This window comes from Artemia franciscana, chromosome 19, assembly GCF_032884065.1.
Source record: "Artemia franciscana chromosome 19, ASM3288406v1, whole genome shotgun sequence".
Taxonomy (NCBI): domain Eukaryota; kingdom Metazoa; phylum Arthropoda; class Branchiopoda; order Anostraca; family Artemiidae; genus Artemia; species Artemia franciscana.
The window spans coordinates 35,738,495-35,758,332 of NC_088881.1; the positions used below are offsets into that span (position 1 = coordinate 35,738,495).

Below are 19,838 nucleotides of genomic sequence, written 5' to 3' on the forward strand. Positions count from 1 at the left end.
TTGTATGATTATAGAAAACTAGCACTTTACTGAAAACATCCAAAAGTCAGTATAAAAAACAAGAATATTGACTTAGGAGTCAAAAGTGAATACGTAGCCTTATAACAACAAATTAATCTTTAACGCTTTTTATAGTCTTACACTAGCTGTGATATCACTAACTTTCGGTATACAATTAAAATTATCTTAAAACTTCTACATAAAAATAAATATTATTTCAATAGCCACCAGGTCATTGCACAGAACACACAAATAATGGATTGATTTATCAACTTACATTTTGGTCTCACCAGCTATAACACCAATAGTGTGAATATACAATATTGGATTGTAAAAAAATACGCTTTAGTATTACTCGAAATGAAGGACAGACAAGCCATTATAAGAATTCTTGATTTCTGGTTATTACTCTATACAACAAATAATTTCAAGTTATAATACAGGTAGCTCAGTTCGGATATAATACAGGCTTCAGTTCGGACTTGCCTACAAATTAATTGTGAAATGTCCTTTTTAGATCCAAAATGCGATCCAATCATTGGGCTGAGCTCATTGTGCAGAAGTAATACCAAATTAAACGAAAAAAATTAATAAAGTAACAATCCTAAAATGCTTTATTTTTTTTCAAAAAGTGTCCCTGGTTGGTTTGCTTTTACTGTACTAAAACTCCTGTATTGTTTTGTGTTTTCAGTAAAGCGCTAGTTTTCCATAATCATACAAGCATAGGGAAATATTATCGTTTGGTTTATTTGCACTAGTTTTATCGGTTTATGTTAGACAGACTCTGAAACAATAGTTTTGTTCATTTTAAGTTTCAACTTCGCTCTTTACTTCCTTCAGAAAATCTTTTTTGTTAAATTAATTAAAGTCTGTTGGTTGCCAACAAAACCTAAGTCTCTATAAGTGTTAGCCTGTAGGTTTGTGTTGAGGGAATGATCAATTTAATCTTAATCATATATTAATCGTGATTTTTACATCTATGATATGTCGCTCCCCCCTTTCCCTAAGACTAAGTTCTTTGGAGACTGTCCAGCTCTGGACCTTCTCTTTTCTCATTGGAAAGACCCTTTTCAATCCTCAATAACTTGTCATCTTAGCCTTGCAACAAGATGTTTTATTTTTGTTTTGTTTTAGATACTTATGGATATTGCACTGACTGAATGAGAAGTATTGTGTGTTGATGTCTGCCTAACTAACTGTACAAAGTGTTTAGGCTGCCAATGGCCTAGGCTCACTTAGAGGATGCAACTGTAAATTAATCATTTTCTTCTAGAATGACGGAACAGTGCACTTTTTTCAGCTTCCTGTTGTTAAGCAGGGTAGGTTTGTTTTGCAGTTTTCATTAATCTATTTTCAGCGTTGTTAATATCTGCCTCTACTTTGCCTTAGATTTTAGTATTAAAGCCCTCAGGTTGCCCTTACTGTTTTATGGATTTGTATTAGTATTCCCTAAAAGTAAGAACAAAAATGGAAAACGAAAATTCTCAGTTATTTAGAATTACTGTTTTAGGGAAACCACCTTAACCAATTCCATGCTGATATAATTTTTTTTTCAAAAGTACATTTGCCTCTCGCCAGTAATTGATTATCTTCTACTATATGTTGCTTTGTAGGCCTATTTTCTAGCTACAGGACATAAGGGAATCCTAGCGTATTACATCTTTATGCATATTCCTGAAAAATAAGAAAAGACAAATAAATTCCATCCAATCATTGTTTTTGAGAAATCATATGGAAATATCGAGGTTAATTGATATTTTCCACGCTAAAGTGCATAAGATAACTTTTCCCCAGAAAATTATTTGCAAGTCAATCTTCTTATCAGATAAAAGATCAGTAGGCGAACACAGAGGGTTGCATATTTAAAGAACCGATTCTTAGATTGGGGTGGGGGTGTTAGGAGATGAGCCCTAAGGGTAGTGGTGGGGGGTAACTGCCATAATAGAACTATTTAGGCTTTAATTTTTTTTAATTTTTTTCCAAAATGCATTAAAGTATTAATTGAGTATATATTAATTTGAGGCCATGGATGAATCTGTAATTGATGTCGTAATTGGCGGCAACCTTTAGCGAATCACGGGGGTAGATTACATGTAAGTTGAATTCGTAAGCTATTAGAAATCTAACCTTCAATATGGCAAATTAACTAACATTACTAGAAGAAGAAACTAAGCCCTTTAATGTGGAAAGCGGTGTAAAATAGGGATATTTATTTCACCCAGTCCTCTTTTGCTTAATGTCTTTATGAAACGAGCACTTGAGTTTGGGTAGTATCGTTATAGGACAAAGCTAAAATTATGGATTTAAGTATACGGTCGGATTATCAGATTTTGCTTTGTCAAAAATTAGAAAAGTACGCAGTTTCACTAACCATAGCTCACTCGTAGACTGTTATGGAGACCGTGACATTGACCTACACAACAGAATCAATAAGGCCCAAGCTGTCTTCTGTGTTCTTCTGCCATTTGTAGAACTGGTGGGAAATCAGCATGAAGACAAAATTTTTTGTAGGCCTATATGAAGTATTGGCTCATCAATCTTTTCTTGTATATGCAGTTTTAACCATTGATCATGCTTCATTTCAATGATAAATAATGACGAGGACCACACTGCCTTTCCATAATACAAATACAGAAGAGAGAATAACGAGGACTTTTTTTTTCCCAAGACACTGAACAAACAAAACCTATTTGTATATTTCGGTCCTATATATAAGGGCCGTCTTAAAAGTTCAGCCAAGACGTGGCTGAACTTTTCGTTAAGAAGTAATGATGCCTAGGCTATTTTAAAAAATGGACTTTTAACCGAGAACTTTTATTGTAAGTGTGTTATTGTTTATTATTTTCTTTGCTGAAGACGACCCTTAGATATAGGGCCGAAATATTCAAATAGGTTTTGTTTGTTCACTGTCTTGCTAAAAAATTCTTCATTATTCTCTCTTCTGTATTTGTATTTCAATGATCTGAGAGCATTTGGCCCTCACTGTCTAAAAAAGAAAATTTGTAAATCCTGAGCTTACACTACTTCAACGGAATAACAGATGTTATTATTACTTCATTACTCCATTATTATTATTTAAGTTGAAGTGTTATTATTTAATTAGTTCATTAAATAGGGACTTGGTAGAGTATTCACTCAACATATTATATGCAAATCTAGTCAAAAATGATTTAGCCAATTACGTTAGAAAACCAATAGCTAATACCAGTAAACCTTTATTCAAAATTCCTTTTAGGTTAGCTCCCAAAAACGCGGGAATAGCATTAAAAATATACTCTTGATTTTCTTATCTGAATGAATTGTTATGTTTCCCTGCTGTCCTGGTCGAACCTCCTTAAAGTGACGATTTTAGAAATGCTGTAATCTTTAATTTTAGTTTTAATGATCACGCATTTTGTAGCTCTTATTATTTTCTTTATGAGTGGTTTGCTGTGGACGGCCCTTGGATATAGAGCCGAAAGTTTGTTTTAGGATAAAAAATTTCACTGTCTTTTGATTAATTCCTCGTTTTTTTTTACCTGCTGTTGTTCCTTTGATCATAGTTCAATTATTTCGCTTATTTATACTGCTTTAAGAAAGTTTCAAAGTTATCTTTGTGAAGAAGCGCTAAATGTGACTGTTCAGACTTCTAACCCTTAAAAAAACAACTAAAGATCTGCTAAAGAACCTGAATGAATGACTAAAGCCCACTTTGAAGCCCTAAAAGAGTGAGACAGGGGATATAAAGTCTAAGTTCTTATTTTCTCTGGATTTTAAGAGGTACTGAAAATGAAAGATATCAAAACAAAAAATGATAATTAAAGCTAAAAATAAGCTTTGTAAAGATCATAAACTTTTTGATAAATATGAAATTGCCCCATTGGTGTTTATATCACTAAAAATATTTATAATTTGTCAGATAGGAAATAAAAAAGCTAAAGTCAGAATGTTATTTTGTTCTCTGTGTAATCACTTAAAAATTGTTTTCTTTATTAAAACAAATTCCTATGGTTTTTGTCTTCCAGCTCTTGACCAATTTATCTTTACAATCCCTTATTTTGGAGTAGTAAGAAAGGAACCACAATGTAGGCAAAGTTACGACTAGGTAAGTTCAACAATAATAATTAGACTTGATAAATTCCAAGAAATGAAAGTCTTAGCAAAACACAGACTCTTATTTTCGAATATTACATTTGTTCAGTTATCTGAAAGGTTTATTATGTACAGTAATTTTAGTTTTTTTGACAAATGTCGATTTTTACTACTATGTTTCATGTTGCAAAAAGTGTATTTGTAAAAGATAAGCTCTACCATGGATTTTATTTTATTTAATTTTTTTAACTTGTCTTTATCCAGTTTCACCCTCACATATTATTTTTGGGAGATATGTAGTAGTTTATTTTATTATTCTTCAAAATATTATATGATTGTAAATTAAAGAAGTGACCAGATACAATGGGGGACGCAATTTTGTTTTTGAAGAGGGCGGCACAATTTTGTATTTGGAGAGGGGGCAAAACTTTTGTTATTATTAGTTATAAATTAATTTGATTCCATCTGTTTCTGAAGCAGTCATTTTTTATTTACCAATCTTTAACCTAATTATCTAGTGTCGTGGCATGATAACTGTCTCATTATTCTGTTCTTACTGAGTTTGGTGATGAACGTCGCGTTTTAGGCTACTTCAATTGTATATTGTTTCAGAATTTGATGACGAATTGTTGGGAACACTAGGCCCATCTATAATGCCTTGTCAGGAAGAGGTCTCCAATACCACTACCCCATTTACTTTTGTTCAACCTAAGTCCGAAGGCTCTCTGCAAAGTGACTCGAATAATGACAATTTTGAGGGTAAGAAACTAAAGAGTAAAACCGTTTGTAGTAGGCCTATAGCATGTATTAAATTGTGTCCAGTAATGAACGAATAGCTAATAAACGAAGAATTAAGAATAATAAAAACTAAACTGTATGAATGTTCGTAGTATATTATGTTGTAAACCATGTCCAATAGTGAAAGAATAAGTTTGAAACAACTTAAAATCCAAAACTTCTTTTGAAGACTTTTTGTTCTTTGAGAATGAATCATACATAATTGAAAGTTTTTTGGGCTTTTCTTTTAATTTTGTCCTGGAAAGATATTGGAAAAAATTTAAAGGAATAATTTCTAATTATTTAAGGAAAATATTTTTATTCTCAAATATCAGTCGGGATTTGGTGCAGGGCATTGAAATGGACAAGCAGTTATAGCTCTTGTGCTCGGATTATTCGACCTTTAAAAAGTAATTTCCATGCTTCTACTGTTTTCTATGACGCGAAAAAGCAATTAACACTTTGAACCACGATATTTTTATTAATAAGATGGAAAATTCAGGTGTAAGAAGGAAAAGACTGGAAATAATGAAAGAATGCCTCTGAACTTAAAATTACAGCAGATATTAAAGGATATTTGTTGAAATTAAATATAATTAGATAAAAAAAACTTTTTTTTTAAGTGAAAGTAAGGTGCGACATTAAAACTTAAAACGAATAGAAATTATTTATTATTTTATTGTTTTAACAAGTAGAGTTGTAAGAAAGAGTCAAACTTAAGTGTAAAGAGCGGGGCGTTGAGGAAGGGGCAGTCCCTTTCATATACGGAATAACCTAACCTAAGTTTTAATGTCGCACCTAACTTTCAGTTAAAAAAAACTTTTTTTTGAAATTTTTTTACTTCTGAACCTTTTTGAATTAATATAGGTTTTTATTTTCTCTCCTCCCTTGATAAATTACTCCATGTAAAGATCCACCCACGTAACTTCCCATTTTTAGAATGAGCCCTCACGTGACATTCTAGGATCACTGGGTCAATACAATCACCCCTGGTAAAAAAAAAAAACAACAACAAAGAAACAAGTAAACACGACTCCAAGATCTTTCTTCTGCCAAAAAATATAAGATTTCATATTTTTACAGAAAGGAGCTTGAAATTTCTACAGTTGAATCTGATGGTGTGATTTTCATTAAGGGGGGCGTTTCCCCCTTTTTTCAAAAATAAGGCAGATTTTCTCAGGCTCATAACTTTTGATTGGTAAGACTAAACTTGATGAAACTTATATGTTTAAAATCAGCATAAAAATCCAATTCTTTTGATGTTCCGTTTCTTAGAGCTTCGGTTACTATTGAGCCAGGTAGCTCCTTACTACACTTCCTTACTCCGAACTGCTTGATAATAATGTATAATAAATATAATATTACAATATTTATTAATATTAAATATCATATATTTATTAATAATAAATATCATATATTTACAATAACTAAAATAATACTGATAACATTATAATTTTCAAACCATATTGACGATTTAAGGATAATGATTTCGAAAAATATCAGATTTATGCTTCAATTGAAACGTGTTTAAGAATTTTCGATTTTATAAAATAATTTACCATTCTTATATTGCCTTTTGTTTGAAATTATTTATGCCAATAACTCTTAAATACATATACAACCTTTACACATACTTCAAGAGAAGGCAGTGAGAACACTTGGAATATTTTATATATCAACCATCAAGAACTGAACATGTATCAGGAACAGAAAAGCTATCCTTTTATTGAATTTGTTTGACCTTTTTTTTTTATTTATTAGATTTTAATCCTATAAAAAAAGTTAAAATGTCGATATGGTATTTTGAAAAACAAAATTTTTCTAGTTATTTTTTGAAAAATCATTAAGTAATTCTGCCTTCTCCTTTGGCTGCTAAGGGTTCTAGAACACACCAAATTCCTCCTGTTAGTTCTAAATGATCTAGCTGTTTTTGTCTTTTTTTTTAGAGACTCCTTTTTGTTTTCTTGTGATGATGGATCTTCATTAAAATTAAAATATGGAACTCCAGTATTCAAATAGTTTAATCCATTTTGTTTGTGGTCGCAATTGTTGATTGCCTCCCATGCACTACTTTCCTAGCATTTCTTTTGTATTTTAATATCTGTTACATTTTTTCTTGTCTTTAACCAAGTTGTTTTTGTTGTCATCCTTATTATGATAAAATTAGTATGGGGTTCTGTCAGTATTGCCAATTTTATTAGTTCAGCTCTCCATTGCAGGTTGATGTTTTTTGTTGTGTTTAGTTGAATGAATAAAACAGTTGAAATAGTTCTAATTTTTTCACTCAAAGGGATAGTTTCGATTAGAAAGACACATTTGAGTTCTTGGTCCTAATGGAATTCAGTTTGGTTCAAATTGTATTGCTTCATAGTCTGATTGAGAATAAAAGTGGTTTAAAACCGAAAGGTATAATCAGTTTAAAAAAGAATGAAAGGGATATTAAATATTTGTGGGTCAAGCACAGTACATCAATAGGCTCGTTTTAAAAATTAGCAACTGATGAAACTGAAGTTGTCACATCATTCAAATGTCTTTTTTCAAAATCATCGTGCTTATGTTTGAGTCTTGAAAGTTATGTTACCACTAAAACAAATTACAGCTGCAACAAGCTGCCTGAGACCGAAAACGCTACGTATACTCCTCCATCCCTCTGATATAGTCAAAGCCTCACCTTTCCACATTAAGTTTCTATTTTCTTAGTGATTCTTGTAGTTTTAATAAAAAAAAACATATTTTTTTTTTTATAAAACATGGTTTTAATAAACAATGTATTATTTTCAACTGAAAATAAGTAGCAACATAAAACGTAGAACGAACAGGAATTATTTCGAACATGAAAGGGGTTACCTCGTCCTCAATATACCACTCTTTACGCTAAAGTTTTTAGTGGTTTAAAAAAAGCTTCTTGTACTAATTAAATGGGCGTTACTTTTCAGGAGCTATTCATAAGGAATCGGGACAAAAGGTAGAACTTTAGCCTAAAGACTGGGGCATTAAGGTTGGGGCAACCTTTCTCATATTCTTTTTACTTTTTGTTCGTTCCAAGTTTTAATTTTACTCCTTACTTACAGTTGAGAAACTTGTTTTTTATTTCTGATTATTTTTTAATTACTGCCAGGAAATCTAGTTCCACCTGCGTGGAATATCCCTTCCCTCATGAAAATTTCTTTCATGTAAAGATCCTCCCATGCGACCCCCTTCCCTGCCTGAAAATCCCTCCCCCTGAAAAATATCTCTGTTCCTCCCAATAGCAAATACTACATGTAAACAATGAGCAAAATTCATAGGTTGAATCCCATTCCCCGAGGGTTTTGGGAGGTCACGTCATCCTCAAAGTCATAGTTATTAGATCTTTCAACTATTCTGAATAAAACGACTGCCTAAAAATTTTGATTGAACGACTTTGGGAAAAACTGGACGTTGGAGGGGGCTAGCTGCCCTAAGATATATTTGGTTACTTAAAAGGGTGCTAAAACTTTTAATTTCCAATCAATTGAACCCTCTCTGAATTTCCTAGGATGACTGGTTTAATACGATCGCCCCTGGGAAAAAACAAACTAACAAATAAACACGCATCCATGATCTTGCTTCTGACAGAAAATGCAAAATTCCACATTTGTATTGTATATATGACCTTGAAACCTATTCAGTTCGGTTCTCTGATATGCTGAATCGGATGATGTGATTATAATTAAGATCACATGATGTTTGAGGGTGTTCCCTCCCTTTTTCAAAAATTGGGAACATTTTCTCAGGCTTATAACTTTTCATGGGTAACATTAAACTTGATGAATCTTATGTATTTTGAATAAACGTCAGGATTTTATTCTTTCGATGTATCCATTGTTTCTAACTGTTTTGTAGGGTTTCGGTTACTATTGAGTTACATCGCTCCTTACTTACCAGTTGTTACCACGAACTGTTCGATACCATTGGTATGCTTTTGGTTTAATCTCTTAATAGTATCATTTTTTTCATTTCGCAGAGATATCTAATATACCCAGTGTTACTTACCCGTAGCCGAGTGTTTGGCACGCTCGTCTCGGAATCATGCGTCCGTAAGGGTAGGGATTCGAGTCTTGGTGTCACTAATTATTTGGTTTGGAACGGGGAAGTGACGTGAAGCTGTAAAGTCAGCAAGAGTCGACCCAGCTAGACTGAGAACTGGGGGAAATCTGGGGAGGGTAGGCAGGAAGGGTGTGTGAAAGCACATGATGGCTGACCACCAACCCTATTGCACAACCTGGCTAAAGGGATTTTAGCGCCGCCAGTTTAGACTATTGAGCCTACTGCCGCATTCTTTGCCTGTTCTTTTCTTTAAGTACACTAACAATCTACCTAAGAACTATTTGTGAAAACAAGAGATTTAAAACAACTTGTAATACGCAAAACAATGTTATTTTTTTGCAAAAAGATAGAAGCTAACACAGAGAAGATTAAAATAGTTAAAAAAAGAGACAGGAAATGGGGTAAACAGGAAGCTGATGGAAGCTGGAGGTTGCATTATTGGCCCACACTCTACCAGCTAAAGACTTCTTCTTATTCGATATATCCTCTATCTAAGAAATGCCAGTCACTATTGATCAGTAGATCGGCTAAATTATTCCCCCTCTAAAAAAAACAACCTGAAAACCGTTTCTATTGTAGAATCAGAGCTCATGCTACAGTAATAACTAAATAATCTCAAATTTATTACCCATGTAATAAAGACGGGACATCATTCTACAAAAGGAAGAAAAGATGTCCACAAGAACCAAAAGTTTGCTAAGTTGACAGAGACGTAAGACGTACAACTGAATCCATTTATTCTAATCTTTGTGCTCTTGTGCTCTGACAGAGACGCATGAAGCACAACTGAATCTCATTTGTCTAGTCTTTGTGCTCTTGTGTTCTAAGCTGACTGAGAAGTAAGATTAACAACTGAATCTTTTTAGTCCAGTCTTTGTGCTCTTGCGTTTTAAGCTAATGGAGGAGTAAGAGTCAAAACTGAATCTGTTTAATTTAGTCTTTGTATTTTTGTGCTCAGGCAGAGACGTAAGACATGCAATTGAATTTATTAAATCTAGTCATTGTGTTCTTCTGATCTAAGCTGACACAGACGTAAGACATACAACTGGACCTGTTTAATCTAGTCTTTGCGTTCTTGTGCTCTGACAGAGACGTAAGACGTGCAACTCTTACTTAGTCTAATCTTTGTGTGTCTAGTCTTTGTGTTCTAATCTTTGTTCTAGTCTAGTTTTTTTTGTTCTTGTGCTCTGACAGAGACGTAAGACGTGCAACATATCTGCTTAGTCTTTTTTTTGTGTTCTAAGCTATCTAAGACGTAAGACTTCTGGTCTTTGTGTTCTTTTGCTATGAAAGAGACGTAAGACGTGCAACTGAATCTCTTTAGTCTAGTTTTTGTACTCTTGTGTTCTAAGTTGATAGTGACATAAGGCTTACAACTGAATCTCTTTATTCAAGTCTTTGTGTTCTTGTGTTTTAAGCTGATAGAGCCGTAAGACACACAACTGAATCTCTTTAGTCTAGTCTTTGTGTTCTTGTGCTCTAAGCTGACAGAAACCTAAGTCTTATAACTGAATCTATTTAGTTCAGTATTTGCGTTCTTGTGTTTTACGCTGATAGAGACGTAAGACACAAAACTGAATCTGTTTAGTCTAGTATTTGTGTTCTTTTGCTATGACAGAGACATAAGGCATGCAACTGAATCTGTTTAGTCTAGTTATTATGCTCTTGTGTTCTAAGTTGATAGAGTTTGCGTTCTTGTGTTTATAGTCTTTGCGTTCTTGTGTTTTAAGCTGATTGAGATGTAAGACACACATTTGAATCTATTTAGTCTAGTCTTAGTGTTCTTGTGCTATGACAGGCACGTAAGAAGTGCAACTGAATTCCTTTAGTCTAGTTTTTGTGTTCTTGTGCTCTAAGCTGACAGAGACTTAAGACTTCAACTGAATCTGTTTAGTCTTGTCTTTGTGTTCTTGTGTTTTAAGCTGATAGAGACGTAAGACACACAACTGAATCTATTTACTCTAGTCTTTGTGTTCTTGTGCTATGACAGAAACGTAAGACGTGCAACTGAAAGTGTTTGTGCTCTTGAGTTCTAAGCTGAAAGAGACGTAAGGCTTACAAGTGATTCTGTTTAGTCCAGTCTATTTTTCTTGTGTTTTAAGGTGATAGAGACGAAAGACATACAATTGAATCGGCTTAGTCTAATCTTTGTGTTCTTGTAGTAGTTTGGGCTCTATCGGTCAATTAAGTGTCATGTAATAGAGTGATGACTAAATAGAGGGAATTTCCAGCCGAAAAGGAAAACACATAAATTGGTTGGCATGATCGATTGAATGATCGGTAGGCTATCTATATAAAACAGATGAAGACTGAGGCAGATGGCTCCACTTTCGACGTTACACAAGTGAAACTTGTATTAAAAGGAATATAACAAGATTCAGAGCATAAACAATTTGAGATTCAATGCATGCCTACACGCAAAAGGAGAGGGATTCGCCTCTCGGAATTGGTCCAAACAATTGTCCAAGAACTCTGAAGAATCTGCTCTAATAATGGATTTTTGTGAAATGAATTCCCCCTACCTCTCTCTATGACCCTCAACCCGTCTTTAAGGATGAGACTCGTACGCTGCTATTCTTATTTATTTTATTTATAAATATTTACATTTTTCCATTTTTTTTGTTGAATGCAAGTTTCTTGATGTTGTATTTTTGACCCGTTATAAATTTTTTCAAGAACTCTAATCATGTTTTTTATTGTGATGAATGGATTTGCTGGTGTTCCACTTTTTTTTTCCGCCTTCGGTAATTTTATTATTTTTAAATTCAATCAGGCAAATTTTATTTTAACGATTTATTATCTTTCCGTTCATTTTTATTTGTTTTCTTTGGTTGCTTGAACCAATTTTATTTTTAGAACTGAAAGATAAACGTCTTGAAGCATTAACATCTAATGTTGAGCCTGATCATGTGGATATCCCCTACAGTTTTTTACAGCCAAAGTTGGAGCTTGGCTCAAGCGCTGATGATGAAGAAGGTATGTTTCAAAAGCATGGAACATCTAAAATTAATTTTATAGCTAATACTCTATTTTTCTTCAAATTGGTCTAAAGTTATTCTGAAAGTTAATGATGAGTTAATAGACTCTAATCGTGTATTCAATTTTTCCCTAATCCCAACTATGAAAATTATTACTAGAAATAATATTTGGATGGGGGGGGGGGTCAATTTAAGAGAGTGGTTGGTTGTTTTTATCATCTGCTTTACAGACCAATATTGATATTTTGAGATTGCAGTAAAACAGAATGTCATGTGAAGATCTTTATCTCCCAATATCTTGAGCTTTTGTTTGGATAACGGTATTGACTTATTGTGCCATAGACGTTGCCTGCAACAAAAGAGAATACTCAAAAGTTTCCAAACGACAGAGTAGCAAAGAATAGGGCTATAGCATAAGGCCGGGTCTTGGCGTTCTGAAGAATTGGCTCCATTAGCCTCTTAACTTCCATTGGTGAGAGCAACTCAAAATTATAATCAAAACTGAGCTTGCCCACAAAAGTTAGCTGAATTATTTTCATATTGGGTTTGAGCACCTGTCTCGCAGCATTAGCTTTCTCTGGCGTAGGCATTGTCTGCGATGAAAAAATATGCTCAAAAGCTTCCCAACGATCAACCTTGGCTCCAAGGCCTTTCCTATAAGCCTGGTGACTTCTGTTAAAGGCTTCATTATCTTTTTTAAAATAGCCCCGGTAATTTCTGAATAAACTCCTGGCTCCTAGATGTCCATGAGCTGCGGCCTGATCGGGAGCTAAAATTATTCCAGCCTGGTGGTATATGTGAATCTGGAAATCTGAAATTTAGAGTTGCTCGAACGGAATAATTCCAGTAAGGTAGCAATATCTAAAATTGACCGAACCGAAAATCTCTGTCAGATTCAAAGAATTTATGTTATTCTGGTGGACAACCTAACCTTTCAATTCTTTCACAATAAACAACCCACAAAAATAGTCACACAGCAAAAACAGTGATATTATAATAGTGAATACCTGTCTCTAAGATATTAGCTATCTTGTAGTAAATTCCGCTAACTTTCTACACCACCCCTAACCTTGAAGATTGTGACAAAAAGTCAGCTCAATTCAAATATATAAAATCAAAATATCAACCCGAATTGAAAATTTGCTGCCTTGTATGCCTTCCTTACAGTCCTGTAATTTTCACTTTAGTGTAAAAATTTTTTTCACAGTCTGAAAAAATATGACAAATTCATTAATTTTCTCTCAATTGCCACCTTATTAATAAAGTCAGTCAAGATCATAAATTCTCCACCAACCTGTGGGAAAACTACCATTTCTAAAATTGCGTCCTCCTAGACATCTGAGTAATAAATAAGTAGCAGAAGTCCAGGATTTTGTCTTGTTTAAGACATTCGAGAATACGGTTAATTGTACCAAGAAATTTGGCTGGGTAGGCCAAAAAACTCCCCTATAAAATAAAAAGTTTTTCTTTATTTCGTTGGTATTTTCGTTGTACACAGGCTAATCGTATAGGCTCAGATATAAGCCGAAATCTTCTTAACTTCTGGGTGGTGGTTGCTCTTAGAGCAATATGTATAATAAGGTTTTCAGCTAAATTCGTGGCCGAAAACATCAAAAGGTCATAAACTTGCGCAGCCCTCAAATTTAGGAAAGTGAGGTACCATTGTTGATGGCATTATAGTTGGCGTAGTAAGTGTAAGCCATCTGGACGATGCCACGTGGTACTGTTATCCAAATGAGAATAGCCATGGGTTGTAATAGATTGCTCCCAACCGTTAGTAAAAGCTAAATTACTGTCGCGGTTTATGGTTCAGTGCCCATAGCTTGGGGTAAGTGACAAATTGGCAGGGACCACGGTCTTGTTATCTGATCTTGTAAAATTTTAATTGAAGAAAAAATAATCTTTGGCTCGGAACTCACTCTCGTAAGAGATTAGTTTGAAAAAATGAAGACAGTAATTCATACCTAATCGGACAAAACACTGAATTTTTTAATTTCATATCCTTTAGATGTTAAGGGAACTCATATTTACAATTAAGAATAGTTTATCACGTAAAACCAAGAAATTTACGAAAAAAGGACATATATATGATAAAAATTTTGGGCTTACAACATCCAAAAGTGTCAATAATATGTTTGAATTTTAGTTGCTAAGACAAGGAGTGGAGGAGAATAGCTGTCTTCCTTATTTTTTTCATTTGTTTTATTAAATATTCACGATTAAATAATCAAGATTAAGCCAGCCCTGTCTACTGTATTACTTTTATGTATATATTTGGCTGTTCTCTTTGGTGTAGGTTGTTCATATGTGGGTTCGCCCTCAATTCAAGTGCACGATCACTATATCATCAATAAAGGCAATTACCTCCTTAATCCGATTCTTAAAGTACTGTTTACACTGCAGGGGTTACAATTTTTACATCGCCCAGAGGATTCCACGTCTTTCCTTTCTTCCAAGTAACCTGAAAAATTATACCTTTTTTTTAATATTCATGGCCTGTTTCTGTCAAAATTAGAATATTGTGACCCGAGATTGAAAAGCGAATTGTTTTTTAAGCATCCAAAACCCAGTGTAGTTGATATCTACCGCCATAAAGCTATTTTAACTACCCAATATTCTCCAAGTGCTAGCAAACCGCAGAGTATATCTTGTCGCTGCAAAAAAAGCGAAACATAAAATAAGAGCAAACCGTACAACTAAAAGATTTAAAAAAGTAGAGGTAGATCCTGGGGGTGTGTGTGACATTTTCTTCTTTTTGCTGGGGTTAACATTAGTTTAGTTTTCTTTTATGTTTATATGATTCGATTGAGCGAGAGGACAAACAATCTAAGACCATGAATCATACTTAGGGAAAAAGGGCTAGGTGTCAAATATTTTTTGCGTATTTGCATGCCAATTGGTGTTGGAGAGGTGAGTCAGAAGTACCAAACAGTTGCAAAAATGAAAAATATCAAGAAAAAATCATAGACGCGGGCAGTTTGTCTTTTCTTATTTATTATACTATTTTTTTTCATTTTAATTCGTCTTGAAATAACTAGTTTGATTCATTTGTTGGGTTTTCATGATTTATTTTCTATTTCAATACGTTTTGTTTCTTCTGTAAAGACATTGAAAGCTAAAAATTCTAGTAAGCTAATTTGAGTGTTATGTTCCCCTCTGTCTGTTCAAATCAAATCATAGCTATAGGACTGTGAAAAATGAATGCTCATTTAAATTTTGAATTTTATTTTTAACCATGCAACTAGAGTATACTTAGTGCATTTCAAACACAGTTTTGTGCTGAAAAAAATATGTATCGATACATAAATGTATCGAATACAACTTTATTAATTTCTTATTGAAATGTCCTAGAAACACAATTTTTCCTGTGATTTGCAGTAATTTGCAGTGATTTGCACAATTTACAGTTACTTCATGTTACTGTAAATTATAAGTTGTGATTATAATCACTGTAACTACTTCTAGCAACACCTTGTAGATTAAAGCCAACACGGCTGCACAAGCTATTCTGCCACCTAAGCTTTATTCTTAACCCCCTGCCATGAAGTTTCAACTTCATTTAAATCCTTCCTTATAGCCTCCTCCCAATCCATTTGTGAGGAAGGGGGGTTTAGATCTTGGGAACTTTAAACAGATTTGGTAAGAATTAGTAGGGCAATTTTGTGTTGCAACGGTTTTTGTTAACAGCCAAGGTTTAAATTTGTTTTCATTTTTAGATGTCGTATCGTCCCCATTTCTAATGGAGTCTTTGGAATCAGAATTCTCAATCCAAATGGTGACATCAATTGAGTTAGGGATGGGTTTTATGCACGAGAAAGACTCTTCTGATGATTGCCTATCAAGTAAACCTAATATAACAAGACTGGTTAGTGCCAATAAACGATACCAGTGTGAAATATGCCCAAGAAACTTCTCTTACCCATCTCACTTGAACAGGCATCGAAGAATCCACTCTGGCGAAAAACCATACAGGTGTGAAGAATGCAATAGTAGGTTTTCCCAAGCCTATCATTTGAATTGGCATAAAAACACCCACACAGGGGAAAAACCATATAAGTGCGACATTTGTGATACGAAGTTTTCTCAGATGGGTAACTTGAATGTGCATCGAAGAACTCACACAGGGGAGAAACCGTACAGTTGTGACGTGTGTGGTAGAAGTTTTTCACAGGCTTCTAATCTGAATGCACATAAGAATTCCCACACTGGAGAGAAACCATACAAGTGTGACATTTGTAATAGAAAGTTTTCTCAAGGCTCATCTTTAAACACGCATCAAAGAACTCATACGGGGGAGCAACCATACAAGTGTGATATCTGTAATAGGAAGTTTTCCCAGACATCTGGTTTAAAAAAGCATCAAAAAACCCACGGGGCCTGAAGATTTCATACGAGTTTGACTTTTGTAGTAAGGTCTTCCATGCTTCTAATTGAACAGGTATCAAAAAACTAATACAGATATATAGAGGTTGCTTGAAGAATCCCCCAAAAAAGCCCCAACGTTGATATTACCAAGATATGTTAGAACAATTGTTCAGTAAAGCAGTATTTTTACTTGGTTTAAAAAAGACATCTGGTTTAAAAAAACATAAAAAAAAACCGACGTGGCCTGAAGATTTCATACGAGTTTGACTTTTGTAGTAAGATTTTCCATACTTCTCAATGAACAAGTATTAAAAAACTAATACAGATGTATTGTGGTTGCTTGAAGAACCCCATAAAAAAGCCCCAACGTTGATATTACCAGATATGTTAGAACGATTGCTCAGTAAAGCAATATTTTAACTTGGTTTAAAAAAGACATCTGGTTTAAAAAAGCATAAAAAAAACCCACGCGGCCTGAAGATTTCATATGAGTTTGACTTTTATAGTAAGGTTTTCCATGCTTCTCAATGAACAGGTATAAAAAAAACTAATACAGAAAAAAGCCCCAACGGTGATATTACCAACGGTTGTTCAGTAAAGCAATATTTTAACTTGGACCTGATCATAAACTCTACCACGCAAAAAGGAACTAGTTCATGCCAGTTTGAACCTTTTTTCTTGAAATCTATGATCTAATGGTCAGCAGAGAATACGTTCATGAGCACATATACTAGTGCTCTACAAAAGTACCCCCCCCCCCAAAAAAAAAACTAATAGAAAAATAAAGACTTGGAAAACATTTCACCCACCGAAATATTAATGTTTTTAAGCTTAGTACTGACAGTTTATTTGATGAGAATAGGTCATGCCGAGATAAGATTTGTTTTTAGATCGGACTATGTAGGTTTAATGGTTTGTGATATTTACCATGATTTGTGCTTTGTTTTAATGCATTTTGGGAAAGATAACTTCGAAGACCACACTGCCTTTCCATGACGAAAGTAAAACAGTTCAAAATAGGGATGATACCTTTTTATTGACAGTGAATAGATATAAAATTATTTAACTGGATATTTCGAACACATATACAGTTTTCATCATCAGCAGTAAAACTAAAAGACATGATTAAAAATAAACAAAATTTATACCTAATAAACTAATTACATATAGTTTATTGCTCTTATTTTTTTCAATGCAACAGCCGAGGCAAATCTCTTTGACCTTTTTGGTTCCGGTTCATTAGAATTATCTGACATATTACGTGGACAGAGGTCATAGCTCTTAGGTGAGGTGATATTTACTTTATTTGACCTCAGTAAATTATCATAAATTGAGTTCAATCCAAATTCAGCTGTATCTCTGTTTATGGAATTATTCTCGAATAGAATTTTTTTTTAATTTCGATTGTTTCCCTGAAAGTTTGCTTTAAACCTTGGTCCCTAGAAATCAAAGAAACATTTTCAAACAAAATAAAATGATTTGGAAAATTAAAGATATGCTCCGAGAGGGCCGACGTGAAATCTTCAGGTTTGGTATTTTGCTTTAAAGACGATGAAATAGAATTATGATGTTGTAGCAATCTCGTTTTTAAATTCTGGTTAGTACCTCCCACATAAGAGCTTCCACAAGTACATGGGTTTTTATAAACCCCACTTTGTTGCTTTACGGAAGTCCGATCCTTTCCAGAATTTAAAAAACTAGCCAAAGTGTTACTACCTCTTAAAGCTACCTTTAAGCCATTATTTTGTAAAATTCTTTTAAGTTTTTCACTCAAACCTGGAACATATGGAAGAGAACAAAAAATATCTTTCTTTTCTGTTGTTTCCAGGATATCGTCAGAACATTCTAGAAATTTTTTCCTTCTTTTCGAAAAAGTCTGGTCAATTAACCAACCCGGATAATGGTTACTTATTAAAATCTCTTTTAACAACAATAATTCCTCCTCAATAAATTTTGGAGAACAAATTCTAAAAATGCGGTCAGTTAAAGATATGATTAAACCAATTTTTACTTGGCGAGCATGACCGGAGAAAAACGAGAAAAATCTGTTATTGTTAGTAGGTTTTCTGTAAATCTTAAAATCCAGACTATTTTAATTTTTTAAAAGAACGACATCCAGAAAGGGAACTTTATTATCCTCTTCTAATTCTATTGTAAATTTTAAATCCCCTCCCCAAAAATTAAGATGTTCTAAAAAACTTTTTAATTCCTCCACCCCATAATTCCATACTGAAATTATGTCATCTATATATCTCCCCCAAAATTTATGTTTTAAAAAGTATAAATCTAACGCTGTTGTTTCAATATTTTCTACAAAACAATTTGCTAATAAAGGACTTAAAGGGGCTCCCATGGGTACTTGTTCGAAAAAAACCCCTCTGAATTGAAAAAAAATAAGAGAACATGTTGCACAACCTAACTAAAATTCATAATTACACCGACTTCCAAAACTGTTTCACCACCAATTAAGTCCAAATTTCTTAGTATCTTTCTCTCAAGAAGAATTTCTGCGGCTTTTACATCAATACTCGTATACATTGACACTATGTCGAAACTTGAAATTATAGAATTTGAAGAAATCTTAACTTCTTTTAGTTTTTTTTACAAGTTCTGACGAATTCTTAATGTAAGAAATTTGTGTAGACATGAGTGGTTTACACAATGACACTAGCCACTTACTCAGAGCACTTGTTGGTGACTTGTTACTCGCAACAATTGGTCGTAATGGCAGATTTGGCTTATGTATCTTTGGAAGTCCATATAATTTAGGGCGCAAAGAGCCTCTTGGTAAGAATTTGTAGAAAAGTTGAGGTGTAATCTTCCCTTCTTCCTTCAAATTCTTTAACTCGTTCTTAAACTTCTTTGTGTATGAGTCTGTCGGGTCAAAAGAAAGTTTTTTGTACGTTTTTTCATCTTTCAGTAAAGCGTTTAATTTTGAATCGTAGTCCTTGGTGTCCATTACCACTAAAGTGTTACCCTTGTCTGCTTTTGTAATAATAATAGATTCATCCCTTCTTAAATTATTAAGAATCTTTATGTCTTTGATAGAATTGTTAGGAATTTTTGGTTTTAAAGCAAACTCTGACAGGGTTTTAACCCTAGAAGCTCTTACTAGGCTAACATCTTTGATTAGGATGGGGTTTCTATGTAAAGATGTTTCTATTTAAGAGATAATTTCTTCTACTGGGACTTTATTAGTTTTAAAACAAAATTTTGGACCTTTTTCTAATACGGACTTTTCTTGTAACTTTTAAGTCCTTGATGAAAAATCAATTACACCTGGTCCAAAAGTTGACGAAGGTATTACGGCTTTATTTTCAGATAATTTTGAAAACTTTTTAAGTAATCTTTCTCTGGAAAGGTGAAAGTCATGATTGAAATGATTTCTTGCTGTTTGTTGAATAAAACAAAAATCACTTGCACTCACCTTTTTTGATATAATATTTACCAGGAAAAGTTTATCTTTCACTAATAAAGCTCTTTTTCTCCTTTTATCTTTAATCAGATGATTTAAAGTCTTGAATTGTAGACCTCGTTCAAACTTTTTCCTTTAAAAGTGCCTAAATGTCGATTGAATTT

The 19,838-nt window shown here is 33.6% G+C and overlaps 1 protein-coding gene and 1 long non-coding RNA gene across 3 annotated transcripts in view; both read left to right on the plus strand.

Annotated features, from left to right (window-relative positions):
- The window catches only part of LOC136039058 (uncharacterized), a 46,165-nt gene extending 34,273 nt beyond the window's left edge, over positions 1–11,892 (plus strand). For both annotated transcript variants that reach the window (XR_010620370.1, XR_010620371.1), the window contains 3 exons: positions 1,135–1,319; positions 4,684–4,830; positions 11,773–11,892. This is a non-coding gene — a long non-coding RNA (uncharacterized LOC136039058). The remainder of the gene's footprint in view (positions 1–1,134; positions 1,320–4,683; positions 4,831–11,772) is intronic.
- A 1,712-nt stretch (positions 11,893–13,604) lies between these two features.
- LOC136039129 (zinc finger protein 239-like) lies at positions 13,605–19,624 on the plus strand. The gene is made up of 3 exons (XM_065722615.1): positions 13,605–13,647; positions 15,611–16,213; positions 19,515–19,624. Exons 1-3 carry the CDS (start codon positions 13,605–13,607, stop codon positions 19,622–19,624), a joined length of 756 nt encoding a protein of 251 aa, XP_065578687.1.
- Positions 19,625–19,838: the final 214 nt, after the last annotated feature.

What these genes read in the sequence shown, in the direction of transcription:
- LOC136039129 (XM_065722615.1), top strand. Translation starts at nt 13,605, where the DNA reads ATGCCACGTGGTACTGTTATCCAAATGAGAATAGCCATGGGTT. An exon ending in AATGAGAATAGCCATGGGTT is followed by an intron (nt 13,648 to 15,610) that starts GTAATAGATTGC and finishes TTTCATTTTTAG; the next exon opens with ATGTCGTATCGTCCCCATTT. An exon ending in ACCATACAAGTGTGATATCT is followed by an intron (nt 16,214 to 19,514) that starts GTAATAGGAAGT and finishes GTAACTTTTAAG; the next exon opens with TCCTTGATGAAAAATCAATT.